General features: G+C 45.5%; 1 protein-coding gene across 6 annotated transcripts in view; it reads right to left on the bottom strand.

The window, feature by feature from the left end:
• Positions 1-21,168, bottom strand: part of Rgs6 (regulator of G protein signaling 6) — a 529,306-nt gene that overhangs the window by 36,898 nt on the left and 471,240 nt on the right. For all 6 annotated transcript variants that reach the window (XM_036205684.1, XM_036205688.1, XM_036205689.1 and 3 more), the window contains 2 exons: positions 14,697-14,822; positions 5,732-5,918 (listed from right to left, as the gene is read on the bottom strand). In XM_036205684.1, coding sequence (XP_036061577.1) covers positions 5,732-5,918; positions 14,697-14,822 — 313 coding nt within the window. The remainder of the gene's footprint in view (positions 1-5,731; positions 5,919-14,696; positions 14,823-21,168) is intronic.

The following is a 21,168-nucleotide window of genomic DNA, read 5'->3' as shown; positions in this document are numbered from 1 at the left end:
TTTCTGCTTCATTGAAGCTTTTCAATGACTTTCGTGTGATACAGCTTGGTTCAAACTATAATAGCCTGTGGCTCCAATGTAGCTCTTGGTTCAGGGATTTTTTTTTAATAGTTAAAACAATTATTTTGCGTATGTGTGAAAAATTATGAGTTGAATTTCATTGTCAACAAATACACTTTTGGGGACACAGCCACACATCTCTGTCTCTCTCTCTGTCTCTCTCTCTCTCTCTCTCTCTGTGTGTGTGTGTGTGTGTTTTCCATTGTGGTATCATAGCTGTTTTTGAACAGTCATGACATAGACCACATGTCCCATAAACATAAAGTTTAGATTATCTAGTCCTTCACATGAGAAGTTTAGTTTCTTTAAACAGCTCTCTCATTTCATAGAAAAGACAGAGCTCCCTTATTTTCATAATCACCCTGTTATGGGCTAAGTTATTTTCATAATCACCCTGTTATGGGCTAAGTTTATGTCCCTCCAAAACTCATGTTCTTGAAGGCCTGACTCCCCCACACGATGGTGTTGGAGGGAGGTGAAGTCTTTGGGATACAATGATGTTTAGATGAGGTCATGGGGGTGGAGTCCCATGATGGGGTTGGGGTTCTTATAACACGAAGTGACCAAAGAGCTTTCTCTACTTTCATGAGGTAACACAACAAGAAGGCAGCTGTCCCGTGGTCAGGACAGAGTCAGCACCAAGAAGCACACAGCACTCGAATCCCAGCATTCCTTGCTCAGGACAGAGATGAGCAAATGTTCTCAAAAGCCACCCAGTCTGAGCAGACCTAACATGTTGAGGAAGGAAGTGCAGGTCTCTCCTACATGATGGCAGGTGGTTCTCAGGGATAATTTGATTTACAGGTTTTCAACTTCAAAGTTGTGAGAAAGCTACATGTATCTCATACCAACTCCATGCTGGGCTTTGATCTTCTCCCAGGCTGGCTTTGTGGCGAATACCCTTTCCTAACACTGGGTAGTATTGGCATAAACTATACTACAGCTCAGCCATGGGAGCCTCAGAGGGAGAAATCAAATGTTCACTAGTGTTCTCCATGCCTCCATGGTGCTCAACCAGACCCTAGGTCGGTGAAGTGTATTAAATGCATCTTTTGACTTAATGATATTTTCAACTTAGCATGAATGAGTTGGAGTATAATCCATAATAAGTCAAGGAACATCTGTATACTGAAAGAGGAATTATCTCTGTGTGCTAATATATGAAAAGATGTGAAATTTTTGTCAAATGTGCTCCGTATAAAAACGGCTTAAACACATGAATGCCACAGGGAAATAAAATAGGAAGTGCTTTCCCTTTCTTTCTGTGGTCCAGACACTGTGGCCATTTCATTTTGTCACTTCTCATCCGAGGTGGAAGTTCTGCTCTATCTCCGCTCTGTAGGAGAGGGAAGGAAGACTTAGGGGATTTAGGGGTCTCAGTTACTGTTTCCATTGCTGTGATAAAACACCGTGACTGAAACAACTTGGGGAGGAAAGGGTTTATTCAGCTTACAACTCTCGGGTCATACTTCCATCACTGAAGGAAGCCAGGGAAGGAAGGCAAGGCAAGAACCTGGAGGTGGGAAGTGAAGTACACCCACTGGAGCTGTGTGGCTTACTGGGCAGCTTTCTCTTACACCCCAGGATCATCTGCCTGGGGCTATCCCACCCACAGTGGGCTAGGTCCTCCCACATCAACCATCAATCAAAAACCAAAAATGCTCCACAGGTCTATCTGGCAGGGCATTTTCTCTATTTCCCATATTCACAATGATTCGAGCTTGTGTCAAGTTGGCATAAAACTAGCTCAGACATTAGGTGACATTCCCAAAGTCAGGCTGTTAGGGATGCATATTTGTATGTGGAAACACACCTCACCCCACCCCACCCCCCGAGACAGGGTTTCTCTGTGTAGTTTTGGTGCCTGTCCTGGATCTCACTCTGTAAACCAGGCTGGCCTCGAACTCACAGAGATCCACGTGTCTCTGCCTCCCGAGCGCTGGGATTAAAGGCGTGTGCCACCACTGCCCAGCATGAAAACACACTTAAGGAGCAACAGGGAAGAGCCTAGGAGTGGGAAGTGGCATAAGAGCCATTTTTTTTAAATTTGGAGCCTTATTTAAATTTATAGAAGTTAGGTCTAGATACATCTTCCTGTCTGGTCTACCTCACAGGCTTGCCTAGAACATAACACACTTGAAAGGACTTGAAAAATCACATAGAACTGTATTAATGAAGACCAGGTATTCACTATCTTATCAAGCTATAATGTACTTATTTTCAAGTTCTCTCATCAAATCTTCCTTGAATAAAGAAGAGCACAAGCATCTAGGAGGGGAAGACTGGTTGAGCTAACTATGGCGCCTCCAAACTATGGAAAACCATGCATCAAACAGTTGAAGACGCCAGCAGTGATCGCATTGTCCGGCCCTCAGACTGCTCTGTGGAAATGTAGTGTAAAGCAGATGAGTAATTACACTTCATCTGTGGGGTCCTTGAGGGCTAGAGTCTGAGCATAAAAGGAGGAAAGGGGGTAAGCAAGAGGAGATTGAGGAAGAGCCACCAGTAATTCTAAATCTCAAATGAAAGTGTCAACATCTCTCTCTCTCTTTACACACACACACACACACACACACACACACACACACACACACGGTGGGGTTGCTGGTCTCAAACTCCGAGCTCTCTCCCTGCTTCAGTCTCTCAACTGCTGGAAGTACAGGTGTGTCCAGTTGAATGTATCCTTATTACAGATTACAATATATTTCCTAACTCTGTCCACTGAAAATATCGAGAAAAGACCAACAACTTAGCGTCCACAAGCACTAAGTGCCCACAGTGTGGCTTCTAGGGACCATTTGCCGCTAGGAAGAATTGAGGGTCCTCAGAGACAGGGCTTTTCCCAGGTCTAGGACAGTACACAGGACTGTGGAGGCTCCTTGCTCTTTGGATGACCTTAAAGATTAATGGGGTCACTACAGAAGGAATCAACTGGCTCGAGATGGTAAAACCCATGCATCAATAAAAATAAGCAGTAAAATAGATCATAAAACACATCAAATGTGTTTAAATTCATGAGTTTAAGAGACATTGGAAACAAAACAAAAACTCCAGTCAGCCACCAAATGAAGATGATATCAAGCCACCCATTGTGCTGGAAACTAGCAACATAAAAGGAATCAAACATTCTTCCATTCTTCTTACAAGAACAGTGATACTAACTACTTAATTAGCTCGGAGTTGAGAGGAGCACCTCCTTTTGGAAGCCTTGCAGCTCATCAACAAGGAGAGAAAGATAAAATGAGTACATCACTGTTTCACAACCCTAAGTGACGAATGGACTTCAGCAAGACACACCCAAAATGGCTAAAATCACACACACACATACACACACAAGACAGGTAGACATCATTGCATGCCTCCTAATAGGACAGTACATTGAAGTCCACAAAAGTCAAAGCTAAATCTGGTTAACTATCAAAATCAAACACCCGATTGATAGGAAATGTGAATGTTAGAACATGTTGTGTAGCACCACGGGGCTGTCACCAGAAAGATCCAGATGGGAACCTTCATAGGATGAAACATCTAACTTCATCCAATGTGCACAGGGGTGGGGGAGGGGATTTCATCAAATATGCATGGGGGGGGGGGGGCAGAGAGAGGAGAGAGAGAAAGATAAAGTATAATTAAAGAACACTCATGTTGGTCTCCAGTACTGTGCAGCCCTTACTTGGAATCTGATTTTTAAATGGTGTTTGAAAAATCATTTATGGGACTATTAAAAGTAAGGCCACTTGCCTGATGGCATTAAGGAGTCATTGACATTTTATTAAATTGCGATAATGGTTTTGTGGCAATGTTAAAACAAAAGGTATTCTCCCAACACAGCAGCAGGTAAAAATGTAGGTGGGGTACCACTCAAAGGAGATCAGTCATGTGCTGTTGAGGCTGGATGACGGCTCATAAAAGTTTGTGTTTCTGCTCATTCCCTGGTTTACATTCAAGAGTTCTCATAGGAAAATGCTAAATCAAACCCTCCCTGTGCTGTGCTTGGAGGGATACCCAGAGACCAGGAGCTTCAAGGCTTGACATCAGGGTCTCTTTCTGAAGTTTCATAACCTTGTAACCTCATGATGACTTCCGTGTTTCAGGCCATCCGTGAAGGGGGCCCCAAAGAACTTCTCTGTCCCCCTCCTTACTGAGTCCCATCAACATATATATACACACACACACACACACACATATATGTATATATACATATGCACACATATATGTATATATACATACACACACATATATGTATATACACACATATATGTATATATACATACACACACATGTATGTATATATATACATATATACACACACACACACACATATGTATATGTATACATACACACACACAAAACTATGCCGGGGGGGGGGGGGGGGGAGAGTCCTCATGATTTAGGGATTTTACTCCAAAGCTACAAAGAGCACAAGGGTCTCTTGATGTCATAAGGAGGAGGTTCCAATGCTTTGGAACTAAATCTGCCCAGCACAGACATTCATTCAGTGGCATCCATGATGGAGGAGAGAAGAGGTATGTGATAACTGTTTTCAGTCTGAAGTCTTGACAAGGGACACTGGTTACAGCCTCATGTCATTGTTTGTGTGGGTGCAACTGCATAGACTATCCTAAGTGAGATGTCAATGGCAGGGCAAGCCTCTTGCATCTTCTGCCTACAGCATCGGTGAGCATCCTAACAGTGCCCTGCTGGGTTGAGTCCTTTCTCTGGGCTCTTCATTTAACCCCAGAGCCCACTCCTTTGGGGTCTTCTCATGCTGCTAAAATGGCCTAGTTATTTGTCTGTCTCTGACCGGGCCCTGACCCTTGCTGAGGACCAGAGGCTTTCATCTGTTTTTTTGTGGTGTCTATCCAGAGCCTGGAGTACGGAGCTGCCCAGAAAATACTAACTGCATGGGGGTGGTCACCATGGAAGCAGTGTAGTGTGTGGGCATCACAGTTGGACAGTCATGGGCTTGAGTCTTGACCCAACCAACTCACAATTCCTACTTTACTGATATTGCATTGTTGTTTTGAATTTACTCCTGACCTTGCATGAGAGTTTCTATTTTGTACAATATTTTTTTTTCCTGAAAAAGATAAGGCAAATAAAAACGGTCCCACAACCCATAGTGGTTTGACTTACAATACCTTGGCTTTACAATGGCGCATAGGGAACGGGCACTCAAAAGAAGCCATACTTCAGATCTGGATCTTTCTCTGACTAGTGTTGTTCAGTTTGATCCTCTTTCTAGATGCTGGGAAGGGAGTCAGCTGAAGCTCCCAGTTGGCCTGTGCTCCTGAGGGAAAGGGCCAGTCCCTCCCAGTGTTCTGTGCATGGTAAACTGTGATGTGTATTGAGTGCATGTTCATAGGCTGTTTTAACTTATGACAAGTTTACCAGCATGCAGTCCCAGCTAGCAGTCTATGTCGAAGAACAGCAACTTTCTGTCTCTGTGTATAATGCAACCTAAGGAAAAGATCGCAGAATTTCACCATGTGCTTATCTGAAATGGGCTCTATTGACTGACTCAGAAATACTAACAGCTGATATTCTAACTATTCATAAAACCTCTGACTTGTATCAAAGGGTGGAGCTGTGAAGGGGTTAAGGACCACCTTATGGCGCGATGATTTGGAGGACCACCTTATGGCACGATGATTTGGGTCATTGAGCAAACCTGGGCATCTTCAAATGTGTATCTCCCTCCATCTTTGACATTCTGACTGGTTATCTCATAGCTGTGAGAGTCCAGGTTGATTGCACTTGGGGCCCCGGGAGCTAGGAACTCCTGCCAGATCTCCTCCACCCTCTTGGCTACATCCTGCAGAGGTTGCTTCTTGAGATCTTGGACAGCCAGCCAGAACCTGGAGGGAGAGCGGAAACGCGGTTAGTTCTGTGTGGACTCTGCTAGAGACGGCCGCAGAGCTGACGTGCATCCTCATGCCTGCCTTGACGCCACGTGTGAGTTCCATGGGGACTGCTAGAAGTCCAGGGTGTATTGTTGAGGAGAGAAAAACAGCACATGTGAGAGGATGAGCTTCCAGAGACCACAAGAAGTTCTTTTGCCTCTGCACAGGGAGTTTTCAACCCCTGCACAATTCAGGCTGGGGGGGGGGGTCCTGTATGGTGTGGAAGGGGTGTTTTGTAGAACACTAAGCAGCCACTTAACTCCCAGCCTATTCAACAGCATCAGCATCCCTTAAGGTACAGCCACTGGCAAGTATCTCCAGATATTACCAAATATTCCTGGGAAGTACAAATTCTGCCGGGCTGAAAAGCAACTACTTTTCTTTCAGGTTCTACATAATGTGAGTTCCTTTGTCAAGTCTGGCTGGGGTCATTTGGGGGCATCAAAATAAGGAAAAGGAGCTTAGAGAAGGGCCTCAGCAAGCACTCATTGCTCTTGCCGAGGACCTGGGCTCAGTTCCCAGCATCCACACTGGGCAGCTCACAACTGCCCCTAACCCTAGGGGATCCAGTTCCCTCTTCTGGCTGCCATGGGTGCTTGTGGTGCACATACAGACAAGCAGGCATGCACACATGCACAGGAAAAAAAAAATTAATAAAATAAAATTTAAAAAGGGACATGTCATGAAAGTAGGCAGAACCTTGGAATTATAAAAGATACTTGGTCTGGAATGAATCAGCCATTCATGTTAGAGAGAAACAAAATAGGGCCATTCACATCAGTGCTCAGCACGGTGCTGGGCACTTAGTGGGTCTTCAGTACTCATCATGGTGCTGGGCACTTAGTAGGTATTCCATAAACAGTTTGGAGAGGGTTTGTCTCAAACATAGCTGAAGGGACCTCTCTAACAAAAGATTCTCCAGGGAGTGTGAGAGAAAAATATCTCCCTCACTTCCCATCACCTCCCCCATCCCATCATCCCTTAGCATCTGCCTGGGAACAGAGCTCCTGACAAGCCCCATACGAGCACTGTACTGCAGAGAGCTGAAGTCACCAGAGCCAAGGCAGCTCCCAGGTCCTGAGGATGGTCCCAGGGCATCCTATCACAGGGACCCAGTGTTGGGTAGCGCATTCTCCCCTGCAAAGGGGACAGGCCAATGTCCCCAGTGAGGTACTGCGGGCTCCATGCTGTATGGGTTGCAGAGCCACAGGCAATAGAACACGTAATCTTGTCAATGCATGGAGAAGATGAACACAGATGAACCACAAGGTAGGAAGTACATTCAGTCTGCCACCAAATTTCATCCAGAGTAAGATGTACTTGTTTTTATTATTATTATTATTATTATTATTATTATTATTATTATTATTATTATTATATATTTTTTAAAGGGTTATCATGTTTTTCTGCTGCTCTGGGAAATGGTATTGAAATCTAATATGTGGCCCAAAGGTGCCACCCAGCGGCAGACTGAAGTACTGCAACCACGTTTCTAAAAGGAACGTTTGGGAATGTCTGTTTTCAGAATGTCAGGCTCCAACTTTCCTCTTTAGGAATTAATGATTCTCTCTCTCTCTCTCTCTCTCTCTCTCTCTCTCTCTCTCTCTCTCTCTCTCTCTCTCTCTCTCTCTCTCTCTCTCTCTCTCTCTCTCTCTGTTGTTGTTGTTGTTTTCCGAGACAGTGTTTCTCTGTGAAGCTAGCACTGGCTGCCCCTGGAACTAAAGAAACGCCCCTTCCCTGAACCTGAAGATCAAAGAGGATAAGGAAGATGAGAGCATCCCTGTACCTGGAGAACAGGAAATTCAGTTCTGTTCTCAGCCTGGCTATGTTCTGTCTGGAATTGGACCTTCCCAGGGAGACTTTCATCACCTGGAAAATGGGTACAAGTGGGTGAAGGGGGGTGCAGCAAAATTCTGAACGATTTCCCAGCCAGACTTAACTCTGGAATGCTTCCAGGCCCCTGGGTGTGGGCCGAGGAACAGCCATTGGCGGCCAGTCAACAGCTCCCAAATAGAGCATTTAGGATTTCAACCCTTTCTCCAACAGTGGTCTGGGAAGATGCAGCCAAGCCTCTGGCTGTTGTTCTGTATCATTTCCTGCCTTTTAACACCTGCCCTAGTTGGTGCTCATGTCCTTCTGGTCTCCAGGGAGAGGAGCCCACAGAGTTTTATGGAACCCACTGGGTGAATGCAGAAGCAGGGGGTGGCCTCTGGGCTAAGACTCTGCCTGTGGAAGCCTTCTGGGTCAGCAATCTCCTGCATAAAGTGGGGGGGGGAGGGCATGGACGCTCTGTGACTTCTCACATACATAGATGGTACATTTTCCACCTCCTCCACCAATGTGACATGTGAAGTCACCTTCTATGTCCCTAGATAGTCTGGTCTGCTGTATGGGGAGCCATGGAGAAAGGCACGGGAAGGCCCCAGGATCTCTAAAGTGTCTACGCTCTGCAGGCTCTCAGCGACTTCAGGGAGCCTCAGGATCCCTTTTGCAGAATGACATAAGGGACACTGTACTGCACATCCCTAACCTGAGCCCATGGGAGCAGAGTGGATGGCAAAGCCAATTTCAGAATCAAGTTGAATACATTTTTACATTGAAAAAACAAACAAACAACCACCCCCAAAAGATTTCCTCCATCGATTAAAGCTGAGAATTTTTGTTTTAAAAGCACAAGGCAAAGACAGCAGGCATGTCATGGGAGGGGGAGGTGGGGCGGAGAAAAGAAAGAGGGGAGGGTGAGGGGAGGGCGAGGGGAGGGCACACAGTGTGTGAGAGTGGCATTCCCTAGACAGCTTTCTCTTCCTGTGTACACAGGATTCAGCCCGGCCTTCTGTCTGCCTTGGAGATGACCTACCTTGTCCCTCCTAGGTGACAGCCAAAATGTTGTCACAACAACAGCCTGACATCTCAGGTGTATTTATCATCTTGGCTTGGAGGAACCTTTTGTGGCGATTTGAAATTCAGAACAGGCTGTCATTTGTATGTACCATCTTCCCGCTCCAATGGTCTGGGCTGAACTGGGAGCTCAGGCCAACAACCCTCCCCCTCCCCCACCCCCCATCCACTGTCACCAAAAGAACAACAACAACAACAACAAAAATACAAAAAAACCAAAAACAACAACAAACTCTCTGCATAGCCTCTTGTGGATGGGTGGCCCATTGAGGACAGAGAAATGGCCGCTCTTATCAAAAGCCTGCAGGTAGTGTTACTTCAAGGAAGCAGTTAGGCATCAAATGCAACTGCATCAAAGGCAACCATCCTGCACTAAGCCCTCAGCTGGAAGCACGGAGCCTTAGGGCTCCAGGGTGTGCAGAGACCACCTGGCCTGCTTCTCCCCTAGTCACTGCCAATTGTCAGAGCTGCGAGAGGCAGCCCTGTGCTGGCATTTGATCTGCGCTCATGGCTTAGAAACGAACGCAGAGGAGGAAATTGGCTGGGGGTGGGGTAGCCTGCACTAAGGTGAAGCGTCTGGGGCCCACAGGACTGGAGGGTGGTCCAGGGATGCTTCACTTGTCTCCTTTCTCCCCCGACAAACAATTGGAAGAGCCGGTGAAGCCCATGAGTCATGGACCATTTTCCGTCCCATCAGGAGGTCCTCGCAGCTCTGCGCTGACTGGCTCACCTAGCTTTTCACAGAATGTTCAGAAGCTACAAAACACATCCCTGGGCTGGCTCCCAGAGAGAAGGGAACTCCTTGGCAGGAGGAAGTGTTGCTGTGCCCTCTGCTGGTCATCGGGTGACGCAGAAAGATGGACAGAACTGGATTGTTGTCTCTGGCTGGCTGGGCTGGCTGCGATGCTCAGGTACCCACATAAGCAGCCAGCATCAGCACCACCCAAGCTGAGCTCTGCCCTGGACAGGAGCCAAACTGCTGCAGATGGCCACAGCCTTGCTGGAGTCACTTGGTTCTGATGTGTCATGTGTTTGGTTATGTGGGACCCCCACTGGGCCTAATGAAACTTCTGGGGGTGTTCCCAGGGCTTGAGGCAACTGCTGAAGGTATAACTGGAGCTAGAACTCTTGAGACAAAACCTGGCAGCCCTCTGCACTTCCTTTTAATTGCTTCTCCCCTTCCACTGACACCGTGTGGAAGTAGGGTCATCAATCTGCAGGTTAGAAGAACAACGCTGCTCTCTCAGGAGATGTTACAGCTCATAAAAAATGTAGGGGGGAATGCTCTTTGTTGCAGGTTTTGATTTTTAACTCATGCCCTGCTGTATGCCAGAGGGTGTTGAGCCAGGCAGGACAAAGGTTTATACAGGAAGATGGAGCGGGAGCAGCGAGCGGCCAATGGCACTGTCACCATTGGGGGAAAATTCACAGAATAGGCAAAGGGATGAAGTCAGCTCTGTAGGGCTTGCTTTGGAGCTGTGAAGCTCCCGACCTGCTGGCTCAGTTACCACACACCTTCCTTCGGCAGCTCAGCCTCGGGAAGGCTTGGGTTATAACAAGAGGTGAGCAGCCTCTGATGTAGACAGGCACAACAAAGCATGTCTTGTTGGACCTGTCCCCCCTCCTGTCCCTAGAGATGACAGCCCTCAGTCATCTCCCAGACTCACCCAGAAGAAAATGATCAGGAGCAGGGCTGAGTAAAGTGTTTCCTGCACAAGCAAGGGGACCTGAGTTCACATCCCCAGCACCCATGAAAGGCCAGGTATGACAGTGTGTGCACACGAAATCCTAATGTTGGGGATGCAGAGACAGGAGGGTCCTGGGGTTTGCTGGCCAGTCAGTCTATCAAATCAATTAGCTACACGTTAAAAAAAAATAAGGCAGAGAGTGGTCAAGAAAAACATTTAATGTCTGCCTCTGGTTTCTGCATACCTATTTATGCATACCAATGTGCATACACATACATGCATTCATGTATCTGTACACACACACACACACACACACACACACACACACACACATACACACACACACTGAGGGGCCTTTCTATGCTATTAAGTCATCACAGCACACTTCCTTTGAAAGGTCTAGGCAGTACTTTGGGGCCCTCTCTTCCTTATTCTGAAGCTCTGGTATGATTTATACCAGTCATGGTAGAAATGGCTACTGTGCTGGCATCCTTCTCCTGCTTTGATCTCAGTACCCTGGGCTCCTGACCAGCACTGAGGAGAAGGGACAACCCAGCAAGGACCAAGACAGTGGATGACCGGGAGCCTCAGCTGAGCATTTTCCTCAGCTCCTCCAGGAGCCGCTGTGCACAAGGACTATGGCGGTGGTGCATCTGGCCAGCCAGGCATGGCAGCCATGAACAAGGGGCAGAGCCAGATTAACCCTGAGCCCTTGGGACCTGGGTCCTGGGAGGGCTTAGCCACGGCCTGTGGCTGAAGGAATGAACAGAGGGAAGGAAAGAAGCTCTTTTGTGATAGGAGACTAAAGGGTCTTCCAGTGGTGTGATTTAAAGCTGAACTTTCCTCCTTGTCTCCAATTAGGCTGACTACCATCAACATGGAGCTGGGGTCTCCGGGGAGGATTTCAGAAGCTCCTGGGCTGTACTTTTTCACCCCGCTGTCCTATTTTCTTTATCCTCCTTCCTGTCATGGATCAGAGGGGACCTTCTTTAAGTCTGGATTTATGCATGCGTGCTGGGGGCTGGCGCATTCACACATGTGCACACACGTTCTTTCACCCAAGATTAAATGTAGCCCTCCTGGCACCAGGCAAGCTGCTGGCAGAGGCACAAATGGAAATGGCAGAAGGGAGGGAACACCTGCCAGGGACACACTTCCCAGTGCACTTGGGACTCCATGCCTATTTCCTGAAACTAGTCTGATTGCAAAAGCGGCCCTTGGCTACACTGCGGCTTTTGACAGCAAAGCCCACAGACTGGGCGAGGAGCAGCTAAGCTTGTAGACGGCCCTGGGGCCTTCACAATGAACAGGAAGGAGCCTGTGGTCATTCTTCTACTGTCTGTAATATGTCAGGTGGCAGAGGGCTCTTAAGTCTACTTGTGGGCTGAGGAACCAGCAAAGGACACAGTCTGCATCATTCTAACTTGGTACCCAAATGTGATGGGGATTAGAGAGTAAGAAGGACCTGCAGGGACCCAGCTGGAGATGGAGTCTGGGGTGATGACACAGAGAGACCAGTTGGGAATGTACAGCTTGCTTCTTACATGGCCTGGGGAGGCTGGCTTGGGTGTTACCCGAGTGAAGAGGATTAGAAGTCATGGTTTCTGTTACAAATGCCTGGTCAGGAATCAAAGCAAACCCCCGAGCTATGGTTTGAATATTCTAAAAGAATGATGAACTATTGGACCCTAACCGGGAGGTGAGACCACCTTGTCTGGTTCATTGTAGGCACAGGTCTGATCGGAAAGGACACACCATTGGTACCTACACCATCCGAGGACTGTACGGTCTGGGACAGTCATACTGCTACACGGTTAGAGTTAATCTTGATTTATGATTTTCTACTTGATTGGCTTGAGAAGAGTCTAGGATATTAGTAAAGATCTGGGGGTGTCTGTCGAATGCATTTCAAGGGAGGATGAACTCAAGGGGAAGATACAGCTGGGTGTGGGCAGCACCATCCCATAGGCTGGGGGCATGGATGTAACGAAATTGGGCACAGGGGAATGCCCACAGTGCAGGTTCTCTCTCTGCTTCCAGGCTACCCACGTGTCTGCTCTGTCTCCTTCTCTCCACCACTGTCCATTGGAATCTCTGTAATCATTAGGAGCCAAAATAAATGACCAAGATGAAAAAGTTCTGCCTAACACCCACTCCATGGCCAATTCAGTGCCCCGGCTTAGAATATATTCCCTTTTACTCGGTCCAGTGAAGTCTTGTGAATTCTTCAAAGTCAAGCTTAGGACTTGCCTACTTTCTCTTACATCCATTCTTTCCCCTGTTAAATACTTCCAAAGTGGCTTTAGAGGCTACACTTATTTGTATCAAATTAATAACTTAATCGTTACTTATGCATTTTCTTCAAGGACCTGCAAGGTTGTTTCTAGGGAGAAATCAGGTATCTCGACTGTCTTGCATCCCTCAGTAGACCTTGGCGAGGCTTGCTGTAGCATAGGTTTGCCAAAGATATCACCTGATTGATGATGTGGATTTTACCCATTAACATAAGAGAACACAGTCCTTTTCCAGCATTACACGCTCTGATTTTTTTTATTTTAAAATTTCAAAAAGTAATAAAAGTCTATTTCAGAGAGTAGCATTTGAACATGGAAATTAGTTTAATATGTAAAAGAGAACCTGATGTAAATAAGGAGCAGGGCATTGGTGGTGGCGGTGGTGGATCTCAGCTGTGGAGAAATCACCAGTTGGCTAAGATCACTGTGATGGCTAATCTTGGTTGTCAACCTGATTGCACGTGGAATCAAAACAAAAGCCACTAGGCACTCTTGTGAGGAACTTTCTTGTTCAAATTGTTTGAAGACCCACCCTAAATGTGGGTGGCACCTTCTGGTGGCAGCCCAGATAAGGGCACAAAGGGAAACTTTGATTTAAAAAAAATAATAATTTATTTAACTTTATTTTATGTACACTGGTGTGAAGGTGTCAGATCTCTTGGAACTGGAGTTAGAGACAGTTGTGAGCTTCCAGTGGGTGCTGGGAATTGAACCCAGGTCCTCTGGAAGAACAGCCAGTGTTCATAACCCCTGAGCTATCTCTCCAGCCTGAAACTTTGATTTTTGCATGCTTGCCTTCACTCTTGTTGACAAGCACATTCTGCTGCTGTGGCTTTCCTTCATTCATATTAAGATTAATTTCTTCAGGATTCTGTTGTAGACCAAGACCAGCAGCTCTCCAGGAATCCTCTAGGCCTTTGGTACCAAATTGGGACTGCAGAGACATCCAGTCTCATGGACTGAACAACCACTGGATTCTCAACGTCTCCAGGGTGTGAGAGCCATTGTTGGACCACCCAGTCCACATCCTGAAAGCCTGTCTCGAGATCCTCCTTTACTGTATGTATTCTTCATGTCTGTTCTGTTCCTGTAGAGGACCCTGACTAAGACAGTCACAGAGAGGTCTCACCTTGTGACATTCCTAATTGCATTCCCATGAGCCACCTGGTTCCGTATCGGACACAACAGAAGGCTGAATAACCTGCCCCCACCCTCCATCCCCCGCCCCAGTTTCTCATTTTCAATGACCAAGAACTTCTTTGCTTTTCACTTATCCCCTCGTTCACATCAGATCTCATTATTCTCCTACTAAATGGTAATTATTTGTACATTTCCCTCCTAAGATATTAGCTATGGGCATACAGAAGCAATGAGGTATTCTCAGTGGCATCAGCTGATCCAGGGAGTCACCACAGGGAAGTGACAAAGTTCTCGAGAGGAAAGCCTGAGGTTTTATTAGCTTGTACAGTCACGTCTCTATACAACATTGACTTGGCTTGAAAAGTTCTGAACTGAGCCCATTGATGTCCCCTTTTCTGTTTAATCTTGAAGGGGCCAAGAATCTCTAGGGCTGACACATTTTGGAGAAGGGGTACTCTGAGCTGCTCCCTTACTCTGAAACCCCATGCTTCCATGGTTTTCCTTGATGAATGGTGTTATTAAATCCGTTTGACTATTTAATCCCGTTAAAAGCCTCTATCCCAACCTTAGCTAGAGAAGCTGATTTTTGGATTTGAGCTTTATTGAGAAAAGGAGGTGGAGAGACTGATTGTGCAAATTTACACACACACACACACACACACACACACACACACACACGGATATACAATTCAAACACATAATGTTTGAGTTACCTGAGATTTTCTGAACTGAATTCCGACTCCAGGAATCGAAGGAACTGGTCCCGCCCCACCTGGTCCTTCAGCATCTCGTCAAAAGAGAAGCCCCATCGTTTTACTCGCTGCTGACTGGGCTCTTTGCTTTGGGGTTGGAAGAGAAGGTTTGAAAAATGATCAGTATCAAACAAAAACCATTGTCGTAATCACCCTGATAAATCTGTTTTGACACCACACGTCAGGGAGAACCGTCTCAGGGGTAAGTGACAGGTACCACAAACCCCACACAAATTCCACATGTACACTTTTACACACCAATGGAAACAGGTGGTGAACAGTTTCTGAAACGGGGCAGGTGAAGAGGCCATGGTTGGTGAGGGTCACCAAAGTGCCCAGCAAGTGAGTGCTATCTACAGGAAGCCTATTCCCACCACTGATGGGGCCTCCCTGTACCACTCCCTGTAGTTGGAGACCTTCTCTCCAGCCCCTGCCAAGCCCTGTTAGTCCAACAACCCATTTATAAAATAAACACACAGACATTCATATTATTTAAACTGCTTGGCCATTAGCTCAGGCCTACCATTGTCTAGCTCTTACTCTTATATTTAGCCCATTTCTATTAATCTATACTTTGCCACGTGGCTCGTGGCTTACCAGTACCTTATCTCTTTCTTGTCATGGCGGCGGCTGGTGGTCTCTCTCTGCCCCAGCCTTCACTTTCCAGAATTCTCCTCCTCCTTGTTCCGCCTACCCTATCCTGCCTTCTGACTACTGGCCAATCAGCACTTTATTTATTTTAACCAATAAGATCAATACATTCGACATACAGAACATCCCACACCACTCCCCCCCCTTTTTTTTTTCAAAAAGCAAGGTTTTAACTTTTATATAGTAAAATTTCATATTTCTCAGGGTTATGGATGATGGTTCTAGGGTTGGAGGTGGAAGAAACTGTTAAACTCAGTACTCTCCTTAAGGAAAGAAAATATGTCTCAAAAAAATGGGAAAAGAAGAAATGGAATGGATAGGTATAAGATATTATGATAGACTATCATATACATTAGTAAACAAATTTAGTAAAATAGCAGCCTTAGATAATTTGCACTGTTATGAATTCTTATATGTTGATACAAATATAAACTTTTTATATTCCTATTTAACATAATTTGTATATTGATACAAATACAGAACTATGTTTGTTATAATGTACACATATTTTTACTCTTATTTGAAATATTTGTATATTGATACAAATGTAAATTTATATCTGTCATACTGTATGTATGTTCTACCTCTGTTTAAGGTATTCTGTATACTGATATATATTTAGGATTATTATCATGTTGCATATTGCACTATACATTCCTACCCCTGTTAAAGATATTTTGTGTATTGTCACAATTTTAAAGTCATTGTCCTTTTACTGTACATTTGCTTACAAACTGTTTGCCTTGTTTACATGAAGCCTTAGTCCTTAGGTTGTTTAGGTAGATAAGACTTATTGATTTATTGTCACCTCTGCTTGTCATCTCTATAATTATGTTAGGTAGGTTATCCAGATTTATAAATACATAGGTCGGATGGACAGGTAATCTTCAAACACTTCATGGACCTAGAGAATATGGCATTTAAATAACTTAGAAGTCTGTTGACGTGAGACACAATTGCTCCTGGCAGCACCAATTTGATCCCGAGAGAATGTTGGGCTTCTAAGACATTTCCATTTGGAAGTTTGTCTTCTTGGCACAAAATGGCCTACTGGGCAAAGAACTGCCCTTGCCTCAACTGCTGGCAGTACGAATGCTGCCCTTTCTGGACAAGTGGGACACAAGGAAAGTGACCACTATACTTTGCCAAGACAAGGTAAGATGGTCTTTCAGAATTCCTGCTTCTGAAAATGGTCTGTCAGATACTCTAGGCCTGTAGCCAATTTAAATGCACCAACGATGCTAAGAAACATTAGTTGACTGTCCAGGCTGCCAGCTATCTCTGTCTACCCTATAAAACTCCCAAAAGTTGCTTACATCCTTCTCCTGGTTCTCAGGTAATATTATATCCTTCTGAGGTCTTTGATATGGTTAAAGACTAGATAGTTATAATTTCCTCAGTTATGATAAAAGATATGTTAGATATAAAACCTTAAACTCACAAATATAAGATATCTTCTTTAATATTGTAACTATAATTCTTGCTTGACAATTGTTTTGTTGTCTGTAATTTTACTATATAAAAATTAAAACCTTGCTTTTAAAAAAAAAAGAAAAGGGGAAGTACTGTGGGATGTTCTGTATGTCAAATGTGTTGCTCTGATTGGTTAAAATAAATAAAGTGCTGATTGGTCAGTAGCCAGGCAGGAAGGATAGGGTAGGCGGGACAAGGAGGAGGAGAATTCTGGGAAGTGAAGGCTGGGGCAGAGGGATATGGCCAGCCACTGCCATGACAAGATGTAAGGTACTGGTAAGCCACAAGCCACGTTGTAACTTATAGACTAACAGAAATGGGTTAATTTAAGATAAAAAACTAGATAACAAGAAGCCTGCCACGGCCATACAGTTTGCAAACAATATAAGTTTCTGTGTGTTTACTTGGTTGGGTCTGAGCGTCTATACGCCTGGTGGGTGAGAGAGATTTGTCTTGACTGTGGGCCAGGCAGAAAAACTCCAACTACAACTCCCATCAGTTACAGATCCAACTTTCAACTCCATCCTTTTTGTACTTTTCCTATTACCCAGGATACCTCATCAATCCAGTCCTTTGTCTAAGAAACTGGCTCCCCACCTTCTGTTTCTTTTTCAATATATAGAGGAGAGATCAGCCTCTGATTAGAGTTGAGTGATATGTTGGTTATAAATGCATGGATTCAACCAGAATAAATCACATTCACTTGCTTGGAAACAGCATGCTGCCTTCGCCCATTGCTTTGGCCACTACACAGTGTTTGTAGTGTACTAGACACCATTCTAAGTACTTTACATCTACCTGCCAATGGGCTGAGTCCTTATAGCTGCTCTGTGAAGAATGCTAGGGCTGTTTCCATATTCCAGATAGGGAGACTGAGGTCTAGTTATCACTTGTCTTGAGACTCGTAGCTGGGAAGTGATGGAATCAAGAATCCATTCTAGCCTTCAGCTTTGAGCTCATTCCTGCCCTGCAATCTCACACCCACATGGAAGAAGTGGGATTGGTCATATTCCTCCCATGCTGAACCCCTACAATAACTCCTTCAGATTCTCTCCCCCCACGTGAAGTCCATTGGCTGACCCTTCATGAGACAATAGCTCCTGTTTCACAAGCCATATACTGGAACCTCCTCCTTCCTCCCCACCCCCATCCCAACTCAAGGTGTGGTCTGCAGGCCACATCCAGAGCTGCTGAACCAGAAGCTCCAGTGTCACAAGGGTCCCCAGAGACTTAGTAATGACAACACTTGGGAACCCCTGGTCTAGAGAGTTTGTTTCCTTTTAGAGACAGATAGGCTCTTGATAACCCCTAATAGTCAGTATATAAGATCATGGGTTTTTCTTATTATAGAGTTGACATAGTCTCCATATTTCTCTTAGAAGAGAACTCGTGCACCAAAGTGCTTAAAAAGCAAGTAATTCTCAGCCTGAGCAGGAAGAGTCATTTTACATTAGTGCTTCGCAGGCTGGGATCCACCATCCACACACACACTGAGGGCCAGTGAGGCACTAGTGTGGCCGATGACCTGAAGTCAAATTTAAAATTAAAGTCATTAAAGTTTAAATTTAAATAGTCATCTGTGGCCAGGGGCTATGGTACCTGATATATGGTCTAGATGTAAGCCATTCAAACGTGTGTCTTCTATGTCTAGGGCAGTGACCAATAGATTGTATGCATGGGGATCAGGGAGGCTCTTGTAGTATGACTTTGCATTCCCAGGCATAGCCCAGTAGGGTCATAGTAGAAGGCTGAATCTACTAGGTTAGGCAATGGAAAATTCCTCCATAAACAATCTCTTGCAAAGTATCAGGCTGGGCTTTTTACTATAAGACATGACAACGGATCCTGGATTCTCTTGGAAACAAACCATACAATTAATCAAAGTTAGTCACTTTCCAAGGATCAAACGTCCTGGTTGTGGAGACAGTCACCTGGAGTTGAGATTATCAGCAAATTTAAGTCCCCAAGATCTGTAGAAATAGTCTTCCTCCAGGGTCGTGCTCTGACCTGGGACAGAGACATATCTGCTCTTTCCCAGGCAATGATTCAAGGCTCTGCAGACGGGCTGGTGGGTAGCTGTGTCCTCATCAAAGACTGAGCCCAGATACTTGTGTAGAATGACTCAGTCTTTTTAACAACTGTCCCATGGATGCACACTTACCACCACCACCACTTTCTGATGACAGGTGGCAGGATTGGGAAAGGGGCAGCGTGGGGATGTGTCAGAAACCTTGGAATGCCTCTGTAGTTACAGAATTAGAGAGAGGACTTGTACAGAAGTCAGAGGTTCCCCCCAAAGGTACAAGATCACCACCCTTTAGCACAAATGTTTGCCGAGAGAATGGACCCATAAAGATAAATGTGTGTGTGTGTGTGTGTGTGTGTGTGTGTGTGTGTGTGTGTGTGCGCGCGTGCACGTGCATGCACTGAGAAAACAAATAGAAAAGCTGAAGAGAAACCCCCTTTTTTCTTAGATAACACTTAAATCATTCTGAATGGAGTATTAATGAACGATGAAGGCCGAGCTGACAAGTCTCAGATGAACGTGAGGACATTGGGTTCTTGTTATAGAGTGGCAGAGACTGGCTGGACTGTGTGCTAGCAATGATTCTATGTATTTGGCCAAGGAAGCTCCTAAGCCATGGGTTGAAGGAGTGACTCTTCCCAGCTGCTTTTAGTAGTACATAAAGAGGGAGGAGTGAGCTGAAGACAGAATTGCCAGCCAGAAGGAACTAGAACAGGATCGAGAAAATTCCTAGCTGATTTGTGTTCTGACAAAAAAAGCAAACAATGCAACAAAAAAAGAGACTGTGGCTGGTGTGGCCAACGCCTGTTACAAGGACACAGTAAGGCTCAGTCATCCAGACAAAAGCCAGGAGCTATTCTGGGGGACAATAGGCAGATGATTCAGAAGCAGCTAAGCCTGTGACTCCCGTTATAGACTCAGACTGCTGCAATCATGGGGAGCTGGGGATGGGGCAGTTTCAGTAGGTGTAGCCATCTTTCCAGTTCATGCAGTCTGGGATGCCATGCCTGGTACTTCCAAGATGGAGTCCCCACATAGAGTTGCAAGGTGGACTGGAACCTTGGAGCTACTGGGACAAGCCTCCATGGCAGAACTGCAGGGTAGTGGTCCAGCCCAGGAAAGCTGCAAAGATGTGGCAGAGAGAAGACATTCACTGAGCAGTGAATGATGCTGCCACCCAAATGGGCATAGAAAACAGAGCATCGGCTCAGAAAAGCTGTGGAGGTGGGTTCGCTGCCTCAGTGAGTCAGTCTATTGTCTCAGTGTGGGTCTGACAGGCAAAGCATCAAGACAATTAGTCTTTGACTAAAGCCTTAACTTTGCCCTATTGTACTTGTTTCCCACTTCTTCTCTTATTGGAATGGGAATGTATATCTTATACTTCCCATCATTGGAGTTTGGAAATAATGTGCCTTGTTGGCGTCACAGCAGGAAGGGACTTTGGCTGGAGATGACGTGTGTCTTAACTCACTCTCATCTTATTTAGATGGTACTTGAAAGCTGATGTTAGAGCAAGACTGCTAGTGATATTAAGGCATATTAGGTGCATTTTACATACTAGAGTTTATAAACTGGGGGGGGGGAGGTATAAAATGGTATGAACTAAAATTTTTATCTCTCCAAAATTCATCTTGACATCTTGACCCCCAACATGATGGTATTAAGGACTGAGGCCTTGGGAAGTCATTGAGCTGAGAGGAATGAGGTTAGCATCCTTATCAATAAATCCCAGAGCTCTCACCTTGCTGTCATAAGAGAACACAAAGGCAAGATATGAAATTCACGCTGTAGCCAAGTCAAACTTGTGATCCTTCTGCCTCAGCCTCCTAAGCAATGAGATAATAGTGACATGCCACCTTATCTTAGTTAGAGTTTCTCTTGCTGTGACGAGACACCATGACCATGGCAACTCTTATAAAGGAAAACATTTAATTTGGGTGGCTTGTTTACAGTTGCAGAGGTTTAGTCCATTATTCTCATGGCGGGGGCATGGCAGCACGCAGGCAGACATGGTGCTGGAGAAGGAGCTGAGAGTTCTACATCTTGCAGGCAACAAGAAGTGAACTATCTCACTGGGCATGACTTGAGCATGTATGAACCTTCAAAGCCCACCCCCACAGTGACACACTTCCTCCAAAGAAGCCACGCCTCCCATTAGTGCCACTCCCTTTGGGGGCCATTTTCTTTCAAACCACCACACACCTTGACCAGACTATGATCCAGGCCTTCCTCAGACACTAACACACTGCTGCCTTGATCCTTACATTCTCAGTTCTCAGAACA

Source organism: Onychomys torridus, chromosome 14 (genome assembly GCF_903995425.1).
Source record: "Onychomys torridus chromosome 14, mOncTor1.1, whole genome shotgun sequence".
Classification (NCBI taxonomy): Eukaryota; Metazoa; Chordata; class Mammalia; order Rodentia; family Cricetidae; genus Onychomys; species Onychomys torridus.
Note: the sequence above shows the minus strand (reverse complement) of the source record. Positions and strands in the feature narration are given on the sequence as shown.